The sequence below is a fragment of the Eubalaena glacialis genome, chromosome 18 (assembly GCF_028564815.1).
Source record: "Eubalaena glacialis isolate mEubGla1 chromosome 18, mEubGla1.1.hap2.+ XY, whole genome shotgun sequence".
NCBI classification, from domain to species: domain Eukaryota; kingdom Metazoa; phylum Chordata; class Mammalia; order Artiodactyla; family Balaenidae; genus Eubalaena; species Eubalaena glacialis.
Genome location: NC_083733.1, coordinates 2,027,626 through 2,051,417, shown reverse-complemented (window position 1 = coordinate 2,051,417; position 23,792 = coordinate 2,027,626). Strand labels below are relative to the sequence as shown.

At 60.6% G+C, this 23,792-nt stretch overlaps 1 protein-coding gene across 2 annotated transcripts in view; it reads left to right on the top strand.

Moving 5' to 3' along the window:
- The window catches only part of JPH3 (junctophilin 3), an 81,552-nt gene extending 64,699 nt beyond the window's left edge, over window positions 1–16,853 (top strand). The window contains exons 3-5 of one of the 2 annotated variants that reach the window (XM_061173360.1): window positions 11,350–11,474; window positions 12,610–13,463; window positions 15,161–16,853. In XM_061173360.1, coding sequence (XP_061029343.1) covers window positions 11,350–11,474; window positions 12,610–13,463; window positions 15,161–15,241 — 1,060 coding nt within the window. In that variant the 3' untranslated portion in view covers window positions 15,242–16,853. Of the gene's footprint in view, window positions 1–11,080; window positions 11,162–11,349; window positions 11,475–12,609; window positions 13,464–15,160 lie in introns of those variants that run through there. The other variant, XM_061173361.1, reaches the window with a different exon arrangement.
- The last annotated feature ends 6,939 nt before the right edge of the window (window positions 16,854–23,792 follow it).

The window sequence follows — 23,792 nt, the reverse complement described above, 5'->3', positions numbered from 1 at the left end:
GATCAAAGGTCCCAAAGAAATGGAGCATTAATACCCCATAGTAGGTTAAACGGTGGACCCCAAAAGATCTGTCCAGCTGGAACCTCAGACTATGCCCTTATTTGGAGTAAGAGTCTTTGCAGATGTAATTAAAGCTCTTGACGTGAGATCATCCTGGATCAGGGTGCCCTAAATGCAGTGATGAGTGTCCTTATACGAGACAGAAGAGGAAAGACAAAGAGACACAGGGAGAGGCCACAGGAAGACGGCGGCAGAGGCTGGCTGCAGCCCCACAAGGAATGCCAAGGACTGCCAGCCCCACCGGAGCTGGGAGGCAGGCCCGGCACAGAGTCTCCCCTGGGCCTTCGGAGCGGGGGGAGGGTTGGACTTACCACCTCCGGAGCTGGGAGCGAATAAGTTTCTCTTTACGCCCCCAGTTTGCGGTCATTCGTTACGGCAGCCCCAGGACCCTTCTACAGATCCCAAGGCTGCTCCCTGGGCGGGGTCTCGGTGTCGGGCACAGGCGCCTCCTGGCCTCAGATCCTGCCCCACGCCCCTGGCAGCCAGGGCCTTGCTCATCTCCAGCTGGTGTGCGGGGCACTGGCGCTGCACGTCCCTCTGTGACGGCCTTTTGACCCCCATCTGTTTCTGTGCTTGTGAGTCAGCCTCGCTGGACCCGCCGGTACACTGGACACCATTTCCTTCTTTACTTTGAGTTTTTCTTCCTCTGTCTTTGAAGATGTTTTAGTAGGAAAAGAAGAGGGGGGAGGAGGTGGGGGAGACCTGGCAGGAGGCAGAGAGGCTGGCTGTCCTGGTTTGATCCAGAATGTTCTCCGGCTCTCTGGGCTGCTCCAGTCTTTGATGTTCAAACTGGGTCTGACCAAATGAAATACCCTTTTCAGGGACTCAGGTGGGGTTCAGGCACTACAGACCCCTTTCCCCCGACCCCGAGTTTCCTGGCTCCGGTAGAAAACCCCATTGAAATAGTTGCAACAAGGGACTTGTTTTGTATTATACTGTTCTTTTTTGACTTTAATCATTTTGGAAGATATTGCCAGTCGCCTGCCTTACTTGTGTGGATCGGCTGAGGCAGTGGACGGGGGCGCGGACAACAGATTTATTTCCTCCCAGCCCTGGAGGCTGGATGGCTGACATCAAGGTGTCGCCAGGTTGGTTTCAGAGACTCTCTCACCAGCACGTACACGGCTCTCTCCTCCCTGTGTCCTCATGTGGTCGCCCCCCTGTGTGTCTGTGTCCTGGTCTGTCTTCTTCCTAGGTCACTGGTCATAGTGGATCAGGGCCCACCCAAGTGACCTCATTTTAACTTGATTACCTCCATAAAGAGACTCTACTTCCAAATAAGGTCATGTTCAGCGGTACCAGGGTTAGAACTCCAACGTGTGTATTTGGGGGAACACAAATCAGCCTGTAACATACATATATTCTCGGTAATGCTTAAAGATCTTCTCAGGATTGAGAAAGAAAGAACCACGCTTTTCAGGCAGGAAGAGAGTCCACCTGCCCTTGGGGGCCGAAAGCCCTGCATTCCCTGGGGCGATGCTGGGTCTGTCCCTTCGTTTCCTTGGGCCTCGGTTCTCTCACCTGTGAATTGGATCACGTGGCGATTTGACCCCCCGCTCCGGTGCTCACCGCAGCCCCCTCCTGTCCTGCGTCACCAACGTCCCCATCGGCCAGCGGGCTCTGGTCGGCGCCTCTCCTAGTGAAAAAGCCTCGATTCCACAGCTGCCCATTTCCTGCCCCGTCTCTGCTCTCCTCCGCGGCCCGAAGGTGTGGACAGGGAGAGATGACATGGCGGTGGGGAGGGGGGGCGGTGGGGGGGGGGGACATGAGGTCCTGAATAGGGAACCCAGGGAGCAGCTGACGGGGCCACACGAGGCCCTGAGATGCAGCTCCTGTTCGGTGGCGTCAGGAGTCTGTGTCCTCCCCCACCGACCTGTCCCAAGAGCCCCGGGCTCTGCCACCACCTCCCAGGGCCCCGGGCAAGTCGCTCCACCCCTTGGGCCCCAAGTTGTCTTGTCTGCAAGATGGGGGCCTTGTCCACCTCGTGGGGCCCTGGGGCTGAAGGGAGGGTGCACGTGAGGCCGATCTCCGGTGGCCACAGTGTGCGGTGGCTTGAAGTGGGGTCTTAGTTCCCTGACCGGGAATTGAACCCAGGCTACTGCGGTGAGAGCACCAAATCCTACTCACTAGACAACCAGGGGCTAGTGGCTGCAAGTGGGACCCCCGTTCTTGTCTTCTTTGAAGAAAGAAGTCAGCAAAGAGACAGAAAATTTGTGAAACAGAATGTTTATTAGAAGCAAAGTACACGCAGAAATACACAAGGGTGGGCTCGGAGAGAGAGTCGCGTGCTTTTGGGGCGGTTCAAATTGCTCATATGGGGGCAGTTTTCCGGGTTTTCTCTGGCCAATCATCTTGCTTTGTCTGGCTTCGTGTCCATATTTGGTCTGACCAAGGGCCCTGCCAGATGTGCACCCATCTTTTACCCAAGACGGATTCCAGCGTGAGGGTTTCTGGGAGGTTGGCAGGACATGTTATGGGCTGGCACCCCCTCCCTCCTCTGACCCCTGAGGAAGGTCTCTGCACATGTGTAGTGGGGGAGGTCTCCTTGACCCTAAGAACGAGCCCAGCTCCTCCCTCCTGCCTGCCTTGCCATTATCTTGCAGTGTCAATAGGAGACAAAGCCCAGCCGCTCACCTGGGGCCCAACTGTCTCCTGTCTCAAGGCGAGACAGCGCAGGGCTCCCACTCTGCCACTCCTGCCCATGTGAGGGGCTCGGGGCTGACCGGGTTGCCTTTAGCCTTGTCACTGGGGGAGCCGCCGTGACCGTGACTGTACCCTCACTCACTCACACGGTGGTCTCGCGCATTTCCGTTTACGCACCATTTATCGGGACGCACGGCTCCTCGGCTGGAAGGCAGCCCTTAGCGAGGATCTAACGATGTGAAAGCAAAGGGCTAACACACGAGCCCTGCCTGCGACAGGAAGGCTTGTGTGCTTTTCCCGCCTCTGTTTCCCCTCAGTCCTGGCTCTGATCCCTCAGCTTCTCTTCAAGGGAAGCACAGCTCTCGAGTCTGCCCTAGACACGCCTGCCCTCCACAAGCCCCATGCGGGGTCGGGGACAGTAACAGGCCTGGCACTGCCCTCGAGGCAGCCTTGCCAACAACAGTTAGAATGAAAGCACCCTTCAGCAGGCGTGGCCGGGGCTGGGGCTGCCCCTCAGCCCAAACAGTGCCAGCCTCCATCCCCGCCTCAAGTGGGCTGAACGGTACCCCCTAGAAGACACGTCCACCTGGAAACTGAGAGCAGCCCTCCTGGGGAGACGGTCTTTGCAGATGGAACTGAATGAAGGATCTGGAGATGCAGTCATCCTGGATGAGGGTGGCCCTGAGTCCAACAACTGGTGCCCTTACAGAGGTCAGGGGACCACTGTACCAGAGAAGATGGCCACGTGAAGACGGGGTCTTAGAGCAGTGTGGATCAACCTCAATTAAGCTGTTATAAAAACAGAGGGAACAGGTGGTGGTTACGAGGTCCAGACACCATCGCCAGCATGACCTGCCAGGAAGACAGCATGAGCGCCGGAGGACAAGGGCCGGTGTCCCCTTTGTCTGGGGGCTGTGGGGACGAGAGATGGACGTGGAGCTGGGTCACAGCCTTGGGCAGCACGGGCAGGGCCGCAGGCTGTCGGGCAGACTGGGCCTCGTCCCTCCTTCCTTGGGGCCCCAAGAACCTCTGGGCCTGTCGAGGAGACCTTGGCACCGAGTGCTTCACGCCCAGCCTGACGGCCCCAGCTGGAATCACACGTGGGGTTCCTGAGGCTGCTGCGGGACCCTGCAGGGCCGTCGGGAGGAGGAACAGGGCAGGTGGGACCCCATGACACCTGACTTCCGTTTGGAGCTTTTCCCCCTAAATGTGCCCAAGGCACATCTGCACCTCTGAAAGACGGTCGTTCATGTGGCCAGAGAAACGTGTGTACCTGTCCCATCCTCAGCCCCAGCCCTGGCCCTACAGCGCACCCAGGCAGGCGTGCAAAACCGCTGCTTCCCGAGCAGACGAAACCTCCCCAGCTGTGCCCAGGTGTGCCTGTACCTGCCGCTCCCTGGGAGCCCCGTCCCCGCAGCGCAAGCAGGACCCCTCGCTGCCTGCGGTAGTGACCTGGGGCTGCTGTAACTAACAGCCGCAAGCCAGGGTCCTGAAAGCAGCTGTTTATTCTCGCAGTCTGGAGGTTAGGAGTCTGAGGCCCAGGTGTGGGCGGGGCCGTGCTCCCTGCCGAGGGCCCGGGGGAGGGTCCTTCCTGCCTCTTCCAGCTCCTGGGCGCCCCGGCGTATCCCCCCCAATCTCTGCCTCTGCCTTCATATGGCCTCTTCCCCATGGAAGGACGTGTGTCATTGGATTCAGGGCCACTCTCATCCAGCGTGACCCCATCTTAACTAATTACATCTGCACAAACCCTATTTCCAGATAAGGCAACGTTCGCAGGCTCTGGGTGGACGTGAATTTGCTGGGGGTGCTATTCACCCCAGTACAGGCCCTTCCCAGGCAGATGCTCACGACAGCCTGTGTCACTCACCCTCTGGATCGATCACTTATTGTGGACTCGGGGCACCTTTTTGAGCTGGAAGAGAACTTGGATCCTCGATTGGGCCGAACCAGCGAAGGGACATGGATGCCCAGACCCTGTGCCTCGGTTTCCTCACTTGTCAGCAAGAAGCGATCCCCACACCGACCTCAGGGTCGTCACGGACGTGGAAACGAGCCGGACTGCTGGCCGCCAACAGGTGTCACGACGCAGCGTGTGGACAACTCCTAACCCCGGGCGTCCCAGCACGCACACAGTAGGCGCTCAACAAGTGCTGAATTGAATCTGGACGTGAATGGGCAGGAAGGGGGCCTCTCTTCGGAGATCCCCAGGCCTGTTTTAGCCCCTTGGCGACCAGCACTGGTGACAGCTGCCTGGAGGCTGCGTCCCCTGAAAACCAGGATGGGGTATCACACACCCGGCTGGAGGAGGGGGCTCAGGTTGGAGGAGAAACAAGGAACAGGGCGAGCGGAGAAAGTCAGGTGTGGATTGGGTGGGGGAAGGTGGTGGCCACGAGTGGGACGGCACGCCCCGACTTGGGCAGAGGAGAGCTGGAGGGCCCGGGGCGGCACTGGGGGCGGGCACACCTCGATCCGGGTGCAGGAGCGCGTTGAGTGGGTTCACCACGTGTCGGCAGAGTGTAGAGGGCTGGCTGCAGACGTGCAGTAGCCGCTGGGCAGGAGCGGTCAGGGCAGACCTAGGCTCCCATTTTCCTGCAGTGGTTCTCAGAGTGGGGCCTCCAGACCACCAGCAGCTTCATCCAGGGGTGCTAGGAATGCAAGTTCCCGGGCCCCGCCCCAGACCTGCTGAGTCAGACACTTGGAGGGGCCAGGCCATCTAGGGTTTTATCACACCCATTGCCAAATAAGGTCACATTCCCAGGTTCCCAGATGGTCAAAGTTTGGGAGGGACACAGGCAGGTCACCGCACACCCCGCCCGTCCACCCATCCGACACGCCTGTGGCTTTGTCTCGTGCAGCCCTGTGGTTGGCTATCCATCCCCTGCGCTGTCTATGGGAGATGGTGTCCCACGTTGGAGGGGGCCCTGCCCGCCTTGCTCCCTGGTCGGCAGGAACGCAGGGCCCTCCTCTCGGGGAGCCGGGGGTGCAGGCGCTGCCGGGCACGTGGGTGGAGCTGCCGTCAGGAGGTGGGGGCCCGGGGGCTCGCAGCCCGGCTCACAACGCTGGCCCGGCCCTCCTTGGTGTCCCCGGAGGGACCGGTGCCCACAGGAGCCGTTACCTGGCTGCCGGCCGAGTCCTGCAAGTCTCACTTCAGGGGAGCCTTTGCGATGCCTTGGGAGGTTTCTTCTCTATTAAATGCAGTCGCCTTGATTTAATTTTATTTTAGGGTTGCCGCAGCATGTTCTTTTTATATACGTGTGAACGTATATGTGTAAATATACGTATGATGTTGGGGAATTAACGTCCGTGTGTTTTTACTAAGCAAAGCTGCGGGAACCAGATCATGGCCCCTTCGATCCCTCTGGCTGTGTGTGTGTGTGTGTGTGTGTGTGTGTGTGTGTGTGTGTGTATGAGGGGGCGTCCCGAGCAGGCGGGCGCAGCGGGCCCTCCTCTGTGGGAGCCAACAGTCAAGGGTCGTCCAAATGGGGACCAGATCTGGGGGGTGGGGCTCAGCCACACCCACCGCGCTGGCTTTGAGGCCCGGGCCCAAGTCAGGTGTCCACGCAGCCACCTGAGGGCGGCGACCCGGCTCTCACTGTCCAGCAGGGAGGGCCTCCCTAGGAGCAGACCAGCCCCACCCAGAGCAGTCGGCTGGGCAGGAGGTGCTTTTGTTTTTACTTCCGAGGGTTCGGGACAAACAGGGAAGCACATACTGTGAAAGCTGGGCCTCTGTCGGCCTTTTGGACGAACCCCTCCCCGGAGAGGCTGTTGTGTCTGAGCCACGTGTCCATCAGGGACAGAGGGGACAGCACACGTGTGTTTACATGCGTGCCATTGGGAAGTGTGTGCAGAAATGCGCTGGAATGATGCCTGTTAGCCTGACCTTTGAAGGGATTTAAGCTGGGTTCTTCGACGTGGGCGCTTATTTAGGGAATGTTCATGTCCTTCCTCTGAGCGAGGAGCCATCAAACCCACTGCTTCAAAATACACAGACCCTCGCTCACGTCCCCGTCCCCGTAACTGTCCGGCGCGCTGCACTTGGCCGTCGCTCTGAAGGCTCTGACCACCCGCCGCCCCCCCAGCGTCCCCACAGTCCGGCCCCGCCTCTGTCGGTTGTGTTCCTGCCGCCCCATCCCTCTGGGGGGGTCGGTCCTACCTCTTGGTCCAGAGCCCCGTCTGGGCTCCACAACCATTGGCACTTGTCGCTTTCAGAACAGTAGCTGTCAGGTGTAGGGACCTGCTGTTAGCAGGCGCCAGGGAACGGTCCTCGGGGGGGCGAGGGGGGGTGTCGGCCCCAAGCCACCCAACCTACACGGACCCGCGTGGGCCCCTCCCAGGCCCACAGTGCTGGTCTCTGGGTCGTTCCAGCCTTTTGCATTTGGCACTGAACTCACCCTGCAGGGCCCCACGTCCTGCACTGGGGGTCTTTACGGGAAGCCCCCCCACACCCCAGAAACCTTGAGGCCCAGAAACTTCCTCCAGGCCCAGAGCCCGGCCCGGCCACCTCTCTCCTGAGCCAAGGGTTTGATTTATGTCTGGCAAGTGCCCTGAATGGCATCAACGCCGTTCCGTGCTTGCCCTGGCCCCTGGGGAGCTCAGAGCCCTCCAGCGCCCACTCTGTACTCACCCCCGGCTTCCATCCTCCCTCCTGACCTTAAGATGCTCGGCTGTCAGTGCACGCGTCGGGCTGCTCTTGGAACCGCTAGGTGGCGCTGGGGGCTCTGAGCAGCTCCTGCTGCTTGTGTCTCAGCGCAGAAAGAATTCAGCCAGAGGCAAAGTGACAGATAAGAAGTGATTTACCAGAATAAGACACTTGTGAGGCTTACAGGTGGGCGGGCGGGAGGGTGCTGTACCCAGAACTTAGTGGGCTAGTTTTATAATCAAAGGAAAAGTGAGGGAGGTGGCAGGGAGGGTGAAGACCACCTTCTTCCTCATTCTTGAGTAGACGTCACAGTTCCATCCTCTCCCACGTCCAGCAGGGGAGTTTTCTCGTCTCTACATGGTCAAGCCAGGACTGTCATGGCACAATGGAAATGAGCGAAAAGGTGGTAACATATGCTAAAAATGGTAAATCATCTCAGGTTTTAGTATAACGTCACCTTTTCCTTATATTTTTGTTTTCAGTGCACACACAGGAGCGTGTCCTAGGAATCATTAACTTAGTGAGCTCACTGGGCAGGACGTGGGTCTCGTGGCGCCATTGTTTTATTGTTTGGGGATGTGTCTCATGCTCCTGTTGCATAGTTTTGTTGCTAAGCAAGCCTGCTTGGTTTTGTGGTTAAGCAAACCTGCTTTCTTGAGTGATCATTAACTCACAGGGGTCTCCCATACTTTTTTCTTTACTTATAATCCCCTAGTGGGATTAACTATTTAATCACCTACTTTGTCCTTTTACTCTGTCCCTATCGCTCTTAGGGCTACGAGACAACCGCTCTGATGACGGGTGTGCCTGGGGACGCGACAGCCCTGTCCCCCTCAGCTGCCCCGGACCTCCCGTCCTCACAGCCTCCTCACTCGGGGTGCCTTCACCGCTAGGTGCACGGCCCTGACACGTTTATTTCTCGGGGTTCCGTTGTCTGTGACGGAAGCACACTGCACCCGAGGGCCGGGCCCGTCCCAGACATGGTCTCTGAGGGCCTGCAGGAGGCTCAGGGTGGCTGTCACCAACTTCGGGGGCGCCCCGTCTGGTCAGCCGTGATGCTCATTTGCCAGCGACGACCCCGGGTCCCCGGGATCAGGGGCAGCACAGCGTGGCGGGGCGCTTGGCTCAGACCCCAGGAGCAGCCCAGGACTGGCCCCACCGCGTGGCTGGGAAGCGGGGTGGGCGCCACCTGTGCAGCAATGGGAGGGGCTTTGTCAACGCTGAATTGTGGCTCAGACTCCTGGTGCGGGGGGTGCAGGAGCGAGTGGCTGCCCTGGAGATGGGGCTCTCTCTGGGGTGGTGGGAAGGTGCGAGAACTAGAGGTGGTGGCTGCATGGCCCGTGGACGTGCTGGACGCCCCTGACCCGGGACCTCCCAGGTGGTGCACCTTGTGACGTGTGTTTCACCCCAGTCAACTCAGTCGTGCGTGAAACGTCCAAAACAGGCAACTCTACTGATTGCCTAGGGCTGGTGGGGAGGCTTTGGGGGAAATGGGGTGATTAATAAAGGTAATGGGGTCCTTTGGGGGTGGTGGAAAGTTCTAAAATTGGCTCGGGTGATGGCTGTACAGCTCCGCGAACAGACTAAAAACCACTGAATTGTATGCTTTAGAGGGGCGAGCTGTATGCTCTGAGTTATATCTCAATAAACCGTTACTACCAAAGCCAAACCCATGGTACGTTCTGGAGAAGCCACATCATCCAGCAGAGGCGAGCTCGGGCCCACGAGCTGGTTCTGGGCTGAGCTGGGGCCATGCCGTGACAGAGTGCTTCTCGGCTACGGAAGCCGCCCTGTGGCAAGGGGACCAGGTCGACCCGTCCGGGGCTGGCCATGTCCAGACCAGCGTGTTTAGGCTTTGGGGCCTCATGGGATCTAATGAAAGCCGTGGACCCCCTGCTTGCAGGGGAAGGAGAAAGCATGCAGAGCACCTTGGGTACGATTTCAGGGGATGCCCTGGGTCTCCGAGTCGGGGTGTCTGTGCTGGGGCTGCTCACCGGGGTCCCAGCCCAGCAGATGGGGCAGGAGTGGGAGAAGTGGTGGGGAGTAGGCTCACCCGATGGGACCCCCACGCAGCCGGACACCCTGCCCTCTGTCCTTTCCTCTCTGTCCCCGATGTTCTGGCCCCCCCAGATGGACCTTGGGTGACCGTGGCCTCACACTGGCCATCACCAGGTCTGACCTGCACCCTCACTTCTGACGTGACACTGCCGGTTCTTGAGATACGTACGTGCCTCTACCAGCCTCCAACTCAGGGCGGGACAGGAAAGCCCCCCTGTGCCGTAAACTCGTGGCTGTGCCGTTAGGGCTGCAGCGGAATGCACTGGCCACAGCTGGGGGGCACCGCGTGGGAGCCTGTGGGCTGCAGCCACCGTTTACCAACTGATGTGTTCACAACTGATGATAAACTAAGTATTCATAATTTGTGTTTTATTCCTGGCTTTGCCCCCTGAGGTTCCTGCCCCTCTTCTGCTGGAATTATAACCACGGAGTTCCCAAGGAATCTTCTACAAGGCAGTGCTTCTCAGCTTTCACTCCGAGGGGCACGGGATGCAGCCACACTGAGTGACACTTGTCTTTCCCCATTTCTAAGAAACCACGCAAAGGATAGACTTCGCCCAACGCTGCGCTTTTGCACATGGGTTTCTCCCGACTTTGGGTCCTGCTCCCAGGCGACGCGGCGGGTGGCGGGTGGCAGAGGCCTGGAGCCCACTTGCTGCTCCGCGTCCTGGACTCATGTTCATGTGATGATGTACATGTTGTGCGTGTGTGTACGTCATACGTTGGTTTTCTTCTTGTAAACTCTTCCTGGTTAGCACAGTGGCATTTTGAAGAAACAGAAGCCAGTGGCTCACGAGGAGTGAGGGGTCTTCAGGTTAAGCCTGTGGAGGGGGTAACAGGGGCAGGGGGGCAGGCTGCCCTCGTCTCGGGGGATCAGTCGTCGTTGCCTCGGCTTCCCCGGTGGGAAGCAGGGCCTCTGGAGCCAGGACACCAAGCAGGAAGAAATGGAAGCCGCAGGCAGGTGAGACCCTCAGAAGCAGGGTGCTGTCCTGCTTCAGGCACCCAGTGCCGCCCCCTGAAGGGTCTCACACGGACTCAGCTGGGGGGGCAGCTGAGCGCCGGGCGGGAGGTAGTGCTGCTGGCAGTGTCAGGGCGGTGTCATCGGCTCATGTGGGTTCGCGGCCCCCGTGTCCACCCTGGGGCGTGCGCCCTACCCAAGGGCAGTGGCGTCACTGGCTGTGTCCATCGCCCCCCCACCCCAGCTGCCAAGGGGCGTCGGGCCTCATCCCGGGCCACAGACTTGCCTTCTCTCGGCACCTGGAGATCAGGGCTCAGACTCCACGCACACAGGGCTAGTGACGCCAGCTTCCAGGGGACAGGGTTTGGGCGGAAGAACTGCTTGGCCGGGGGCCCAGGTGCAAGGCGCTGGGACGAGTGAGGCCCCTTCATGCAGGCCGGGGGGAGGCCAAGCAGGCACCAGGGGCAGGCCAGGATGGGACGTGCGGGCCGTACTCCTCGTGCCCTGCGCCCTCTCCTGAGGGCTGGCTGGTCCTGCCGTCGAGCCCCCCCCCTTCCTGCTCGAGGCTGGCCAGTTGCTCACCCTGGAGTGTGGCCCGCTCTACCCACGGGTGGGGGGGGGGGCACAGCTGCCCCCAGACCGTCATCTCTGGTCAGGTCCACACGGAGCACCTGCCCGTCCCCGGAGGTTGACATGAGTCAGTCATGGGCTGCGGTCTCTAGCCTGTAGCCGGACCAGAGGAAGGAGGGAGCCTCCTCACGGCAGGACCTGGGTTCACCCCGGATGAAGACTCATCCCAGGCTAGGTAGGTCCAGCTCTTGCTCAGGTGCGGTCTGCTCCGTGCCCAGAGCAGCTGGTGGGCACCCTGGCCTGGGTAGTGCCCGGGGACGTTTGCCGAGTGAGTGAGGTCTCAGGCACCCTGTCCCGGCCCCTCTGCTGCAGCCGCCCCCCACCCCGTGCCTTCACCGCCCTCCCTGTCTCTCCTGCCCAGGACTTCCCACTCCCGGGCCAAGGCCGAGGCGGCCCTCACCGCGGCTCAGAAGGCCCAGGAGGAAGCGCGCATCGCCAGGATCACTGCCAAAGAGTTCTCCCCTTCCTTCCAGCACAGGGAAAACGGTGAGTCCCGGTGCCGGTGGGGGCAGGGCAGCCGGGGGGTTGCCAAGGCACATCCGACGGTTCTGCCCCGCAGCCACCATCAGCCCACTGCATCCCCCCGTCTGCTTCTCCCCCGAGACTCTGTGTGCGCTCCTCCCCCCAGGGTTATGCTAGAACCTTCTGTGACTGCTCTGTCCGACGAGGCTGCTGCCCGCCACGCAGGGACTGCGGCCACGGGTCTGCATCTTTAGCTTCACCTCGTCTCACCTAATCCATCAGTAGCCACGCGTGACTGGCAGTGGCCGAGTTGGTCAGCACAGCTCTGGGACACGGGGGGGCTCCCGCCTGTCCTCGGGGTGGGGCTGGGGGGGCTGGAAGGAGCTAGGAGCCACTGCGCGTCAGCCAGATCCGAGACCCTCGTCCCCCCTTGGGGGACGGGCCTGAGGGAGGCTGGAGCAGGGGGGTTACTGATCGGAGAGGCTCGTTGAGGCCGCAATCCTCCCAGCCCAACGCGCCACCCCACCTGGGTCAGGCTCACTCCTCTCAGACTCACGCTTCCCAGAGCGAGTGGAAGCCTCTCAAGGTTTTGGGGTGGAATGTGTTCTGGGCCCACCCCCTGAGCTCTCCTCCCAGAGCCTGCAGTTCTTGGCCCTGCTGGTAGGATTCCTGGCCTTTGGCGCAGCCTTGAGAACCCCAGGACCCAAGATAGGGAACAGAAACATTGGAATTCAGCCACTAACAGTCCAAGTCCTGCCTTGTAGAACATCACCTAGCACGAGATGTTTCTTTTATCGTCAGGAGGGGTCCACGGGGGTGGGACCTCAGAATCCCCGAGCAGGCCACGCCAGCATGCTCTCGGGCCTTGGGTCACCCCTGCAGCTGGGGGCCTGGACCAGAACGACTGTCCACCCCGCCCGTCCTAATCTGGTCATCCTTGAAGTGCCCACAGAGGGGGGTTGGGGGGTCTATTAGGGGCCTTGGGAACACTGTCCTCCCACTGTCTTTGCCCCACAGCCTGCTGGTGGGCAGCGAGTGCCCTGGCTACCTGCCACCATAGCCCGGTCCTGGTCCCCTGCCATCCTCAGGTGAGACTGGGCCTCCGCCCAGAAGGTCCGAGTAACCCACCTCTGTGCTCCCCGTCTCCTCCCTGATCCAGGGCTCGAGTACCAGCGGCCGAAGCGTCAGCGTTCCAGTGACGACATCGAGGTCATCTCCACCGGGACACCCTTACAGCAGGAGAGCCCAGAGCTGTACCGCAAGGGCACCACCCCCGACGACAGCCCCCTGCAGAGCTTCCCCGCCAGCCCCACGGCCACCCCTCCACCAGCCCCCGCCTCGAGGAACAAGGTGGCCCACTTCTCCCGGCAGGTCTCGGTGGACGAGGAGCGGGGTGGGGACATCCAGATGCTCCTGGAGGGCCGGGGAGGGGACTGCGCCCGGAACAGCTGGGGAGAGGAGAAGGCCGGGGGCTCCAGGGGCGTCCGCAGCGGCGCCCTCCGCAGCGGCCAGCCTGCAGAAGCCTTCCGGGCCCGGGGCCCAGGCCACAGGCAGCCCAGCAACCCCAAGCCCCGGGAGCGGCGGACGGGGTCCCCCACCACGTTCTCCTGGACTTCCCACCACCGGGCCGGCAACCCCGGCCCGGGGAGCACCAAGCTGCTGGAGCTGGACGAGGAGAAGCTGAGCAACTACGAGATGGAGATGAAGCCCCTACTGCGGATGGACTCATACACGCAGGAGGTGCACCCCCCGAAAAGACGCTACAGCAAGGGGGGCACCGAGGACCGGGGCTTCGGGGCCCAGAGACCGCGGTCCAAGTCCCAGAACAAGGAGCACGCCAGGCCGGCCTCGTGCGCGGAGCCCGCGGTTCAGAGGCTGGAGAGCCTGCGGCTGGGGGGCCGGGCGGAGCCCCGGCTGCTGCGCTGGGACTTGACCTTCTCTCCGCCCCAGAGGTCCTCACCGGTGGCGCTGGAATCGGACGAGGAGGACGGGGATGAGCTCAAGGCCAGCACGGTGAGTGGACACCAGCGGTCTGGGGGCTGAGAGCCCGTCCCCCTGGGTCTCCCCCGACCCTCCAGCTCTCAGGACCCTCCTCTGCAGGAAGCCCACACGGGTGCAGGCTGCACTGCTTTTGACGGGTCCACGTGAGGGCTACTCCCAGGTGCCATCTTTTCAGCAAATGCACTTGGGTGGTTTTGGAAGCTCCCCAGAAGAAACGGGGCAGCATGAGACCCCACCCTTGCCCCCAGACCTCCCCCTGCTGCCTAGGACGGTCCTCACCTTGGAGGGACGTCCTGCGTCCTGGAGGGAAACACAGAGGCCAGAGCAGGCAGGACACACACGGGTCTGGCTCCCACGTGGGTGAGAGGGACAGAGTCCCCCAGGCCTGTGGGATCAGACGCGCGGGGTGGGGCCGTGACTCGGCTTCCTCAGGCCCCGTGGCGGGCGCTGGGTCTCGCTCACGGGTGAGGACCACGCCTCACGGGTGAGACCCGCCCTAAGCACACTCCTCCCGTGGAGGGCGGGCAATGTTGAGGAAAGAACAGAGGTCCTGGGCCAGGCTGAGGGCTGGGGCACTCGCACCCAGGAGGGACCTCCTGGCCGGCCCTTGGCCCACCGGCTCCCACCCATAAGCAGACACTCCCCGCTCCCTTGACCGAATGGCAGCGGGAATGGCCCGTGAAACGCCTTCTCAGCCCCACGGCCCAGCGCTGACGCCCTGTGCAAACGGCCATCAGGCCCCTCACCCGCTGCTGGGCACAGCGTGCTCAGCCCCATCTGAACACGAGGAAGCCGAGCGCCTGCCTTGCGGGGCATCCCCACGGGGCCCTCTGGGACTCAGCACCTGCCAGGCGGACCCCGGGGCCGAGAAGCTTTCTGTTGGAAGGCGGCCCTCGAGGCCACTGTGAGCATCCGTCTGGGCGGTGGGCTAGCTCCTGTGACGCGCCTGCCCTCTCTGAACCCAGGTGCTCCCGCTGGGACCTAGATACCAGCTCTATTCCAGAAACGCATGTGGTGCGCGTGTGGGTATTTTAGGAAGCCGAATGATGGGCAGGGTGGGAGATGCAGGAAGGGGTTCTATATTTAGCCCACTGAACCGTGTTGTGGCTTTAAAACCTCTTCAAGCGCGTCTTGGGTGCTTTAAAACAATGCTGCTTCGGGCAGCGGCACGAGCACGTGGCCACCTCCAGCTGGGCATGTACTCACCGCTGAGTGGTTCCACGGGAGGGGGCTTCCAGCAGAGGCCCGGGGTGGTCGGGGTGGCTGGCGCCCCTCATCCTTGTCTAGCACCATGGCCTTGGCACCATCACTGCAGAGGCTCAAGGACGGCGGGTCCGGGGGGGAGAGGCTGTGGTCCAAGCACCAGGTGGGCTCGTGCCCCAGGAGAGCGAGGGTCTCCTGGCGGCCGCGCAGCTCCTGGGCAGTTGTTCACTGAACTGAGAGGGCTCTCCCGTCGCCAGGTCTGGGGCCACGCTGGGCAGGCTGCACCTGGCGTCCCAGGTGTGCAGAGCTCGGGTGGTTATGCTGGGACCCAGGCGCGCAGGTCTGAAGGGGTCAAAGCCCCAAGGACTCCACACTGAGAAGCTCGGGGGAGCCTCTAACTGCTGCCTGAGCCTTCCGTTCCCCCGACCCTCTGGGAAGCCCTAGTTTCGCTCAGGAGGAGGGGGTGTGGCCTTGGGCTCACCTCCCCTCTTCTGCTTCCGTTCCAGGGCTCGGCGCCTATCCTGGTCGCCATGGTGATCTTGCTAAACATCGGAGTCGCCATTTTGTTTATTAACTTTTTCATCTGAGGAGATTGTCGCATTAGCAAAAGCAGCTGGTGTACAAACGGGGGACATTAAAAGCAGAACGACAGAAGGGAAGGCTCGTAGCTCGGACACCCAACGACAACTTCCTGGTCTTCTCACAGAACCACGTAATTGGGTATTACTCACAGTTTGCCTTTTTTTCTGGGTCATGTTTTTTGGATCTTAGCCAAAATTCTTTGCTTGTATAACACTCTGCTGTGTGGCATGGCAGAAGGAGGCCAGCACGCCGACCCTCCAGCTTGACGTGGAAAGAGAAGGGATCCCGGCAAATCAATGGCAAAAAATACAGTCACCACCGTCGTCACATCCCCGTCTGGGACGTGGAAAAGGAGGCAACCAGAGGCAGAGCCCCTGGAGCGTCCGGCGGCTTGCGAGGCGGCTAGCAGGTGGCAAGCCCGGGCGTGAGGCACGGGAGAGGGCGCCCGCTCCAGCTGGCAGCGGCCTGGGCCTTTTTCTACTTTAAATCTGTGCTGCACACTGACTTAGGGAAGCAGAGACCTGCTTTCTCTTCTGCCCATGAAACATCACAACCCGGCCCTCCTGCGCTGCCCCGACACTGAGTCTTAAGGCAAAGTCCTTCTTTTCCCCAGTCACCCCCCCACCCCCAGACCCCAGGGCTGCTGTGCTGTGGGCATCCAGGGGGCCAGGGAGCAGCGCGGGCATGGGGGAAGGCCTCACTTGGACAGCCTGCCGTTGGGCCTGGGCTTGGAGCACGTGGCGTTTCTGCGCTGAGGATGCAGGATGTGCGTCCAGGCTGTCAGATGTCCGCGGCCCTGACGGCCCTCACACGATGTCGTCCTCCCTCAGTGTCACTGAGCCCACGGGTTTTCACATTCTTGTCCTGTGCCTGCCTTGACTTCCCTCACAGATATGCGTATTGCTTCCAGATGCCTCATCCATACTCTGGAGCTGGTCGGGTCCCAGGACAGGAATGTGGTTGAAACCCAGTGGCTTGACAATTCCTGAGAAATCATGACATATCCATCTCCAAAATATGCAACATACCTTGTTTCAATCCAAACCAGGTTCCTGGTGTGTCTGCCCTCCCTGCCAGCATTGTCCCACTGTCCAAACAAAAGAATAAGGTCCCGGACGGTCTGGATGCCCCATGGTCCCAGCCATGGAGCAGCCCCGGCCACGTGCATGGATGTGTCTGTGGGGCCCGGGCCCGTCCAGACGGGGCCCCTGCACCCACGCCTGGGAAGGTCCTGGGCACGGCCGTCCGTGGACCCTGCCTTGCTTTGCTTATGTTCAGCTGTTTCTCTGCTACCTTTGAAGCAGATTTCTTTACTACACTGCACTGGATTGCTATATTTTTAACCAGAAATAAACTAAAGATTAGAGCATGTTCCCGTTAAATTCAGTTTTTTTTTTCTGTTACATACTCACCCCCTGTTCCTTCTCACAGTTTGGTTGCGCTTGGGGGGGTCTTCTTTCAGGGCGTGGGGACACAGGAGAGGGAGGGAGGATCCATAGGAAATACATGGCTGATGATGTTACTTTCTAAAGGGATATTTCATGTTTTTGTACATCTTACTTTCCGTTCCTTTTTTACAACCGCGTGGCTGCCGCAGCCCTGGAGTGAACCAAATAAACATGCCTGCTCCTCGCAGCTCTCTGCGTCGTCCATGCTGGGGTGTGTGTCTTGTGATTCTGTCTGCAACACTTTGTGAAGATGAGAAAGACTTTTGTGCATTCCAGTAACTGCATGACACAAAATGGTACCTACACAGGCAGGTTACATACTCACATGCACACACCCTGAGGTAACATAGCTACATAGAAAAGCAACAGCACAAATGCCCGTCATCTGAGGCAAGCAGTGGCTTCAGGGCTGGGGGCTCCCAGGGGGCTGGCCGGCGCCCCATCACTTGTCCGGCTGCCAGTAACACAACTGAAAACCAGAGCAGCACCCACGTTACTGCCATTTCCCTACACCCGGGTGAATTCCGAGCGGATTCCACGGAGACCACGACGTACTGCGTCTGAGAGGCCCCAAAAGCTAGTTTTTACCTGGTTTCCAGACCAGGCTGCCCTGCAGACAGGCCTAAAGCTTTCGCTCAGCCTGGCCAGTCTTTCCTACCTGCTGGAGGCCTGGGTTTACTGACAGGTGCGCCCGTGAGCTCCCTCTGGGCCAGGCTGGCTGACCCCGCTCCTGCCGGGCGCGTTCCTGGTGGACACGCGGCACAGGGCAAGAACAGATGCTGTCGCGAGGCCCTAGTGGCGTGGAGCGCTGACAGGTTTTAATTAATCCCAGAGCAACCTCGTGAGAGTCATCTTCTCCCCTAACAGCTGCTTCCGTGCTTGAAATGTGAAAACCAGAGGCAGAGAAATTGAGTTACCTGCGCTGAGCCGGGGAGTGGGGGACAGGCCGCCCGCCTGCCGCCCAGCCATCCCCCACCCCCAGGCTGGGAAGCTGCACCCGCACCTCACCTGCAAGAGCGGGAGAAGACGCTGCACAGGGTATACGACACCTGCACCCAAACGACTGACGAGGAAGATGGTGTCCATGCAGAAAAGCTCAGCATGGCCACAAAAACACAATGCCCGTGGCTGAAGCCATTCCAGGGGAGGGCTGAGAGGGCTCCAAATACAAGGACTTTTCACACCCCGTCTAACAACCGTAAGCCCATTTCTCTGTTAGACGCCCTCCGTGTGGGGCGTGTGGGAGGATGACAGGCGCTTTCCTACACGCACGAAGCCCACGGCTCCCCCGGGGTGCACGGAGAACGCAGTGCGGGTCCCACAGACTCCCGCCGGGCCCGGCAAACATCCAACATCCAGCCTGGTCATCAGAGTGCTCCCTTTCATCTCAAGAGTCCCACTTTGGACAGTAAGTTATACGGTCGCCCCACTTAAAAACCGAAGGGCGTTCCCGAGAGCCCAGGGGAGAGACCCAGGTAACAAGCCCAAGACGCTATGGACCGCTGGAGCAGACGAATATTCGGGAGAGTGAATGAAATGAACTGTTTCTGTTTTTCACCCTTTTTTTTTAGCTTGGGTACCATCCCCCGGGTCCTCCAGGCGTCCTGGGTGGAGGCCCACCCCCTCTGGACCGAGCTCAGCTCAGCCTTACAGGTCTCGTCTCCAATGCTCCGTACCTTTCGTCCCAGAAACTTACCGTAAAGGTGCCTCCCAGACGTCACGACCTCTCTTCTCACTGCCACACGGGCCGCCCACCCACAGTCAACCGACAGCCTCCAGCTTGTCCTGTCGTGACATCGAGTCAGCACCACGACAGAGTCACTGTTAATCTTGCCAGGGACGAGGATGTGCTGCTGGTCAGTTACGTAGGAGGACCGAGAGTCCAGATGAGGGTGCAGGAGGGAGGGGGAGCCAGGCTCGGGGCCTGGTCAGTCTCGCTCTCCTGCCCAGGGCTGTCCAGGTGTCAGGAAATGGGCAGGAAGCAAAGACTGAAAAACCACTGGCCCCAAGTGCCGACTAGTGTCAGTAACTCAGCCTTCAAAGAAGAAAAAGTGCAGTTGCCTTTGTGTAAAACCAGAGAACGAAACTGCTCTTGTACAGCATGTCCACGAGCCCGGACAACATGACCTCAAGGACGTGGACCACCCTCGAGGGTGGGTACGAGGCACCGGGCACCGAGATGCTGGGGCCCGTCCTCCAGCAGGGGCTGCCGGGCACCCAGGGGAACAGCAGGAAGGAGACGGCCGCACGGAGGGGGGCCCAAAGCAGGTGGACACCCCTGAGGATGATGGAAGCAATGCCAAACGCTCCCCAGAACCGGCGCATGCGTTAGCACAGACGCAGCTTCTGGAGTCTGCTTCCACCCCAACGTGGAAGAGCCTGGGATGCAAACGGGCAACACATTTTGTTCCAGATCGTCCCACACCTCAGGGAAGCAGGCACCCCTGGGGGTGGGTCACAGTGTGGACGCAGCCAGCCCCGGGGGAGCCTCGGTGAGCAGGCCCGGGCCTGGGTCTGGGGCAGCACCCCTCTCGCGCCCACCTCGCTGCCCCCAACACACACCCCTCACGGTACGCCGGGGCTCACACGGCTATCACACGTGCACACCCTTCCCGTCCTGCCTGTCACAGGTGGGTGCAGGTCTCCAGGTGCGCAGCCGCTGCCTGGCAACACGGTGAGAGCACAATCCTAACCCTGGAGGCCCCAAGGAGTGGCCGAGACGGGCCTCGGCTGGACCCTGCCCTCCACCCGCTGGCGGGTCCTCATTCAGCCCATTTCAGTAACTCACTCCACGCCTGCCAGGACGGTCAGACAGGCACCAGGCTCCTCCTGAGAGGTCAGCACTGGACACACCCAAGGCAGGCGTGAGAATTCCTGGTCCCTTTAGAGCAGAGCACACTGGTATCCCAGGGCCTCCTGCGTGTGGACCACAGAACAAACCGGGGGTTTTCTGGCAGGTATTGTGTTCAACCGTGACCAAGAGACGGGCCTGGCCCAAGGGTCCCCCCCCTCTGAACACCATCAACAGGACCATCAGGCAGCCGACTGCCGCTCAGTGAGTGACTCCCACCCCACACCAGGCCCGCAGAGGGCAGGGACGGGGCAGGAAGGGCCGCGCTCCACTTCCCCAGCAAGGGCTTCTCAACACCGGGAGCAGGTACAGCGAGGAGACGGGCGTGAATGCAGGGGGGCAGGGGCCCGCCTCCCCCCGTGCTGCTCCTGCACCCCTGGGACCCCCAGCTCTTCCCACTGGGCCTCTGGGGAGCCCAGCTCTAGTGACAGCAATGTGGCCTGCACTCACCGCCGGGCCTGCTGCGTGGCGGTCCGCCCCGCGCTGCAGAACCGTGGCTCACGTGTGGGCAGATGTGCCCCTGATGCTGATCTGGTGCTTCCCTGACAATGTCCTCCAGCGGGACCCTGCTTATGGGTACCATCCGCCATCTCCAAAGAAATGCCACCTGACGTAGCCTGACTGAAGTAAACCCACACGGTCCGTTCCGTGCAGGTGGGCCCTCACTCCAGAGGTGAAGCCACTAACCTGACACAGATGCCCTCCTGTGGATTCTCTCACACATCGGTCTCAACCTGCACTTTCTTTTCTCCCTCCTTATGTCCTGGTACATGTAAACTGTCTGTTAATACAGGCAATCGTTTTGCACATTGACAAAAAGGCAATGTCGACTGTGTTCTGATTTTTCTCACTGATGAAGCAGTTAAAACGTTACCTTTGCCTTTCTTCTCTTCTTTTAGCTGGAAAAATGGCTTGATTACTTCCGAAATGAAAATAACTTTCCTTAACGAATGTAACTGTTTAAGTCATACCATTACTACATTCTTCACTATCTGCAAGTGAGGGACGCTGTCGAGATTAAAGAAAAATTTCACTCCTTTTAGTAATAAACGTCACCATTTGGAAGTTTGGTAACTTGCATCATCTCGTTGTAAGTCAGTGTCTTCACTGCAAATTCCTTCTATTGCCCACGTTTTGAGATGAACACACACAAATTCCTTCTCACGGAACCAGGTTTATGTTACCCGACAACGTCCGTCTACCGTATTTGGAGGGTCTTACGACCCTGAGCAGCAGAGCTCCGAGAGCAGGGATCTGAAATGCGCCCCCTTCCCTCGCCAGCGCTGCCCCACTGGACCGCCGGCCCCTCACCGACCCGGGAGCCCACCTCGCGCCTGCTCCCCTCCGCCAGCGAGCGGAGGACACAGAGGCGACTCGCAGAGGCACGCTCTGCCGAGGGACCGCCCAGCAGCGTTGTTCCAAACCTACCTTAACTTTCTTAAACTTCCGACAGCCATGTGTCTCTTGGGGCGGTTACTCTTTCTTCCCGACTGGAGTCTCTCTGACCTCCACACCCTCCCGACACACGGTGGTCTTTCCAGGCCCAGCTCCGCAGACGAGAGCCCCCTCCCCGCACCCCAATCCCTGCCCCAAGGCCGGGAGGAGCCCGCCTCTCCTGAGTTCTCGGCTCAGGGCCCCTGCGCTCCACGAGCTGCCCTGGTCCCGGTCCTGACCCAGGTCCAGGAACAGAGAGCGCCCCCGCTCCGCTCTTGCACAGCCTGCCGGCCAGGCCTGGCACTGGCTGCAACCGCGCGGCTCCTCGGCCCCAGACGGCTCACGTCCAGGGGGCTCCGAGGGGAATGGCTGGGCCGACCAGAGCCTAGGTCACCTCGGTCCCAGCCCCGTGGCCACCAGCTGCGCCGGTTGCTGCCTCAGCTTCCATTGGAGCCCGTGTTCAGAGCCCCGACGACCAGGCCTGGCCTCGGACGGATCTTCCACAGAAGTGCAGGTGACCGCGGTCTACACTCTGGACCAACGGCCTCCACACAGCTTTGCTTTCTGACCGAAGACACCTGGGAAGGCAGTAGCGAACAGAGGCATCGCACGCCCACCCGAGCCGCAGCCACCGCGCTCCTCCCAGGCAGGACCTACTGTCCCTCCCGGGCCACACTCCTCCAGCGGAAGCTCCGGGCACACTGTCACATTCTCATCCCCCCACACGGGGGTGGGGGGGGCTTCCCTAAGCACAAGTCTCTCTCGTGTCACCTGGCCGGTGCCTGAGCGAGGCCTCAGGAGGGCCTCCTCTACCCCGCGAGGACAGCGAAGCGGCCGTCTCCCCGGCAGCCCCGCCCAGCGTCGGGTCCCCCAGCGCGTTTCTACTGTCACGGAGCACTGACTTCCTGCCTGCACCCACTTGGTACAAAAACCGGATGTCACACTGCAACAAACACCACTGTCACATGCTAACAAACACGCCACAGATGACTCTGTGAACGACAAGGATTTCCGAGCTCGCTGGGTGTTTCCCTTGATTTCTGCTCAATTCAGTCCAACCCCAAGGAATCACCACCTTAGACCAACCCTCTCAAATTATCTGACTAAGCCTGACGCCGTCAGCCAGCTGAGCTGCTCCTGGGAAGCGGGGAGAAAGCACAGCTATTCACACTCAAACCCCACAAAGCCCTCCAGGGGCTCTGGTGTGGTGTCCGCAGGAGTGACGGGGCCAGCTGGTGGGCACCAGCGAGAGACAGGGGCAGAACCCGTCCAAAGGGGGGCAGTGAGGGGGTCTTACCAACAGGTCAGCAAACCAAGGAGCAGGCAAGACGGACGTCCACTCAGGGCCCTCGCTGACCCTGAATACAGCTGTCACCCTGCTGTTTTGGCTCCAGCAATGCAGGGAACGGAGGCCTGGGGCTCTGTGCTGGCTGTCCAGGCGCCAGGAGCATTCGGTTCAGCAAACCAGCTGCCGGCAGGCAGAAGCGGGGACGGTGCGCTGGCTGCTGCCCTCCCTGGGGTCCCCGCAGTCCTGCACTGTACGCCCACCTCTCCCTGCCACTGTCCCACTGAAGGGATGCTTTAATCACGGGGGTGACACACCAGAGGCAGCTCCTTGTGTGAAGCTTGGGCTTTTCTTCCTGTCACTCAAACGGCGTCCTCAGCAATAACCCCGTGGACAGGACAGCAAAGCAGAGAGCAAAACAGAAGTTTCTTCGGGGGGTTGTCATTTCTTTTTTAACTTGTTTGATTCCAAACCACCCTCCTTGGAGTCTCACCTGCTTGCAGGCTCCTCTGTAATAAGAGCCGCCCCAGGAACAGAAGCCTGCGTTGGGGCCGACGCTCTCCCAACCACCTCCTCCCAAGGCAGCAGCCAAGAGAGCGGGAGCTGTACGCCTGGGCCTCGCATCGCGAGCACGCAGGGCAGGTACCGGGAGGGCCTCTGGGGCCCCCGCGGGCCTGCCGTGGCACCCGGCCTGGCTTTGAGCCCTGCCCGCCTGCCCCAGCACCCACGGGGAGCCACCAGTAAGATGCTGAAGCCGGAGCGCCTGCCCTTCCACCACGCACAGCCTGCGTCTGCCCAACCCCAGTGACCGGCACCCCCACGGGCTCTGCCAGGCCCCGTACCAGAGGGAGGCTCTGGTGGGCAGGGGCGAGGAGAGAGCTTCCTATTTCTGATCTGCGTGCAGTCAAGCGGGAGAAGTCTGACGAGTGAGCTCACACGGCCAGAGGTGCGGGGGCCGAGCACGGCGAGAAAGTAAGTGCTGGTTGGGGTGAGGGGCTGCTTCTCGGCAAGTTGGCCTCAACCTTCCACTGAAGCCTTCCCGGGCCCGGGCCCGGGCACCTCTGCTGGGGTGGTGCGCCCACTCTTCACTTCTAACTTCCAGGTAATGAGCAGAATGACCCGTCCAAGGTAATGATGGGTCGTTCGGCCTGTCACTGAAAACTAAGAATCCTGCCTTCTTGTTATTGATGATATTTTAGATGAAGATGAATTCACCTGGTGTGAATTCAAAGCCCAAGCTCTGCCCCGATTACATAAATGAAGAGCGGCCTCCTGCCATTAACCCTGGAGCAGGCACCAGGGAGCGCGCCCACGCACCGCAGACCCAGACGTGCCCGGCACGGGACGGCGAGGCCGCGTGGGGACAGTGGGGCCCGCCCTCCGGCTTCTTGTCCTCTTCTGTTGCTGTGCGAATGACGACCTTGAGCCTGAAGGGAAGAGGAGCAGAGCACAGCTCCACCACCTCCTCCCCAAAGGCGGGGAGCGGCCAGAGGAGCTGGGCACACGGCACTGCAAGGGACCCCAGGCAAAGCCACGTG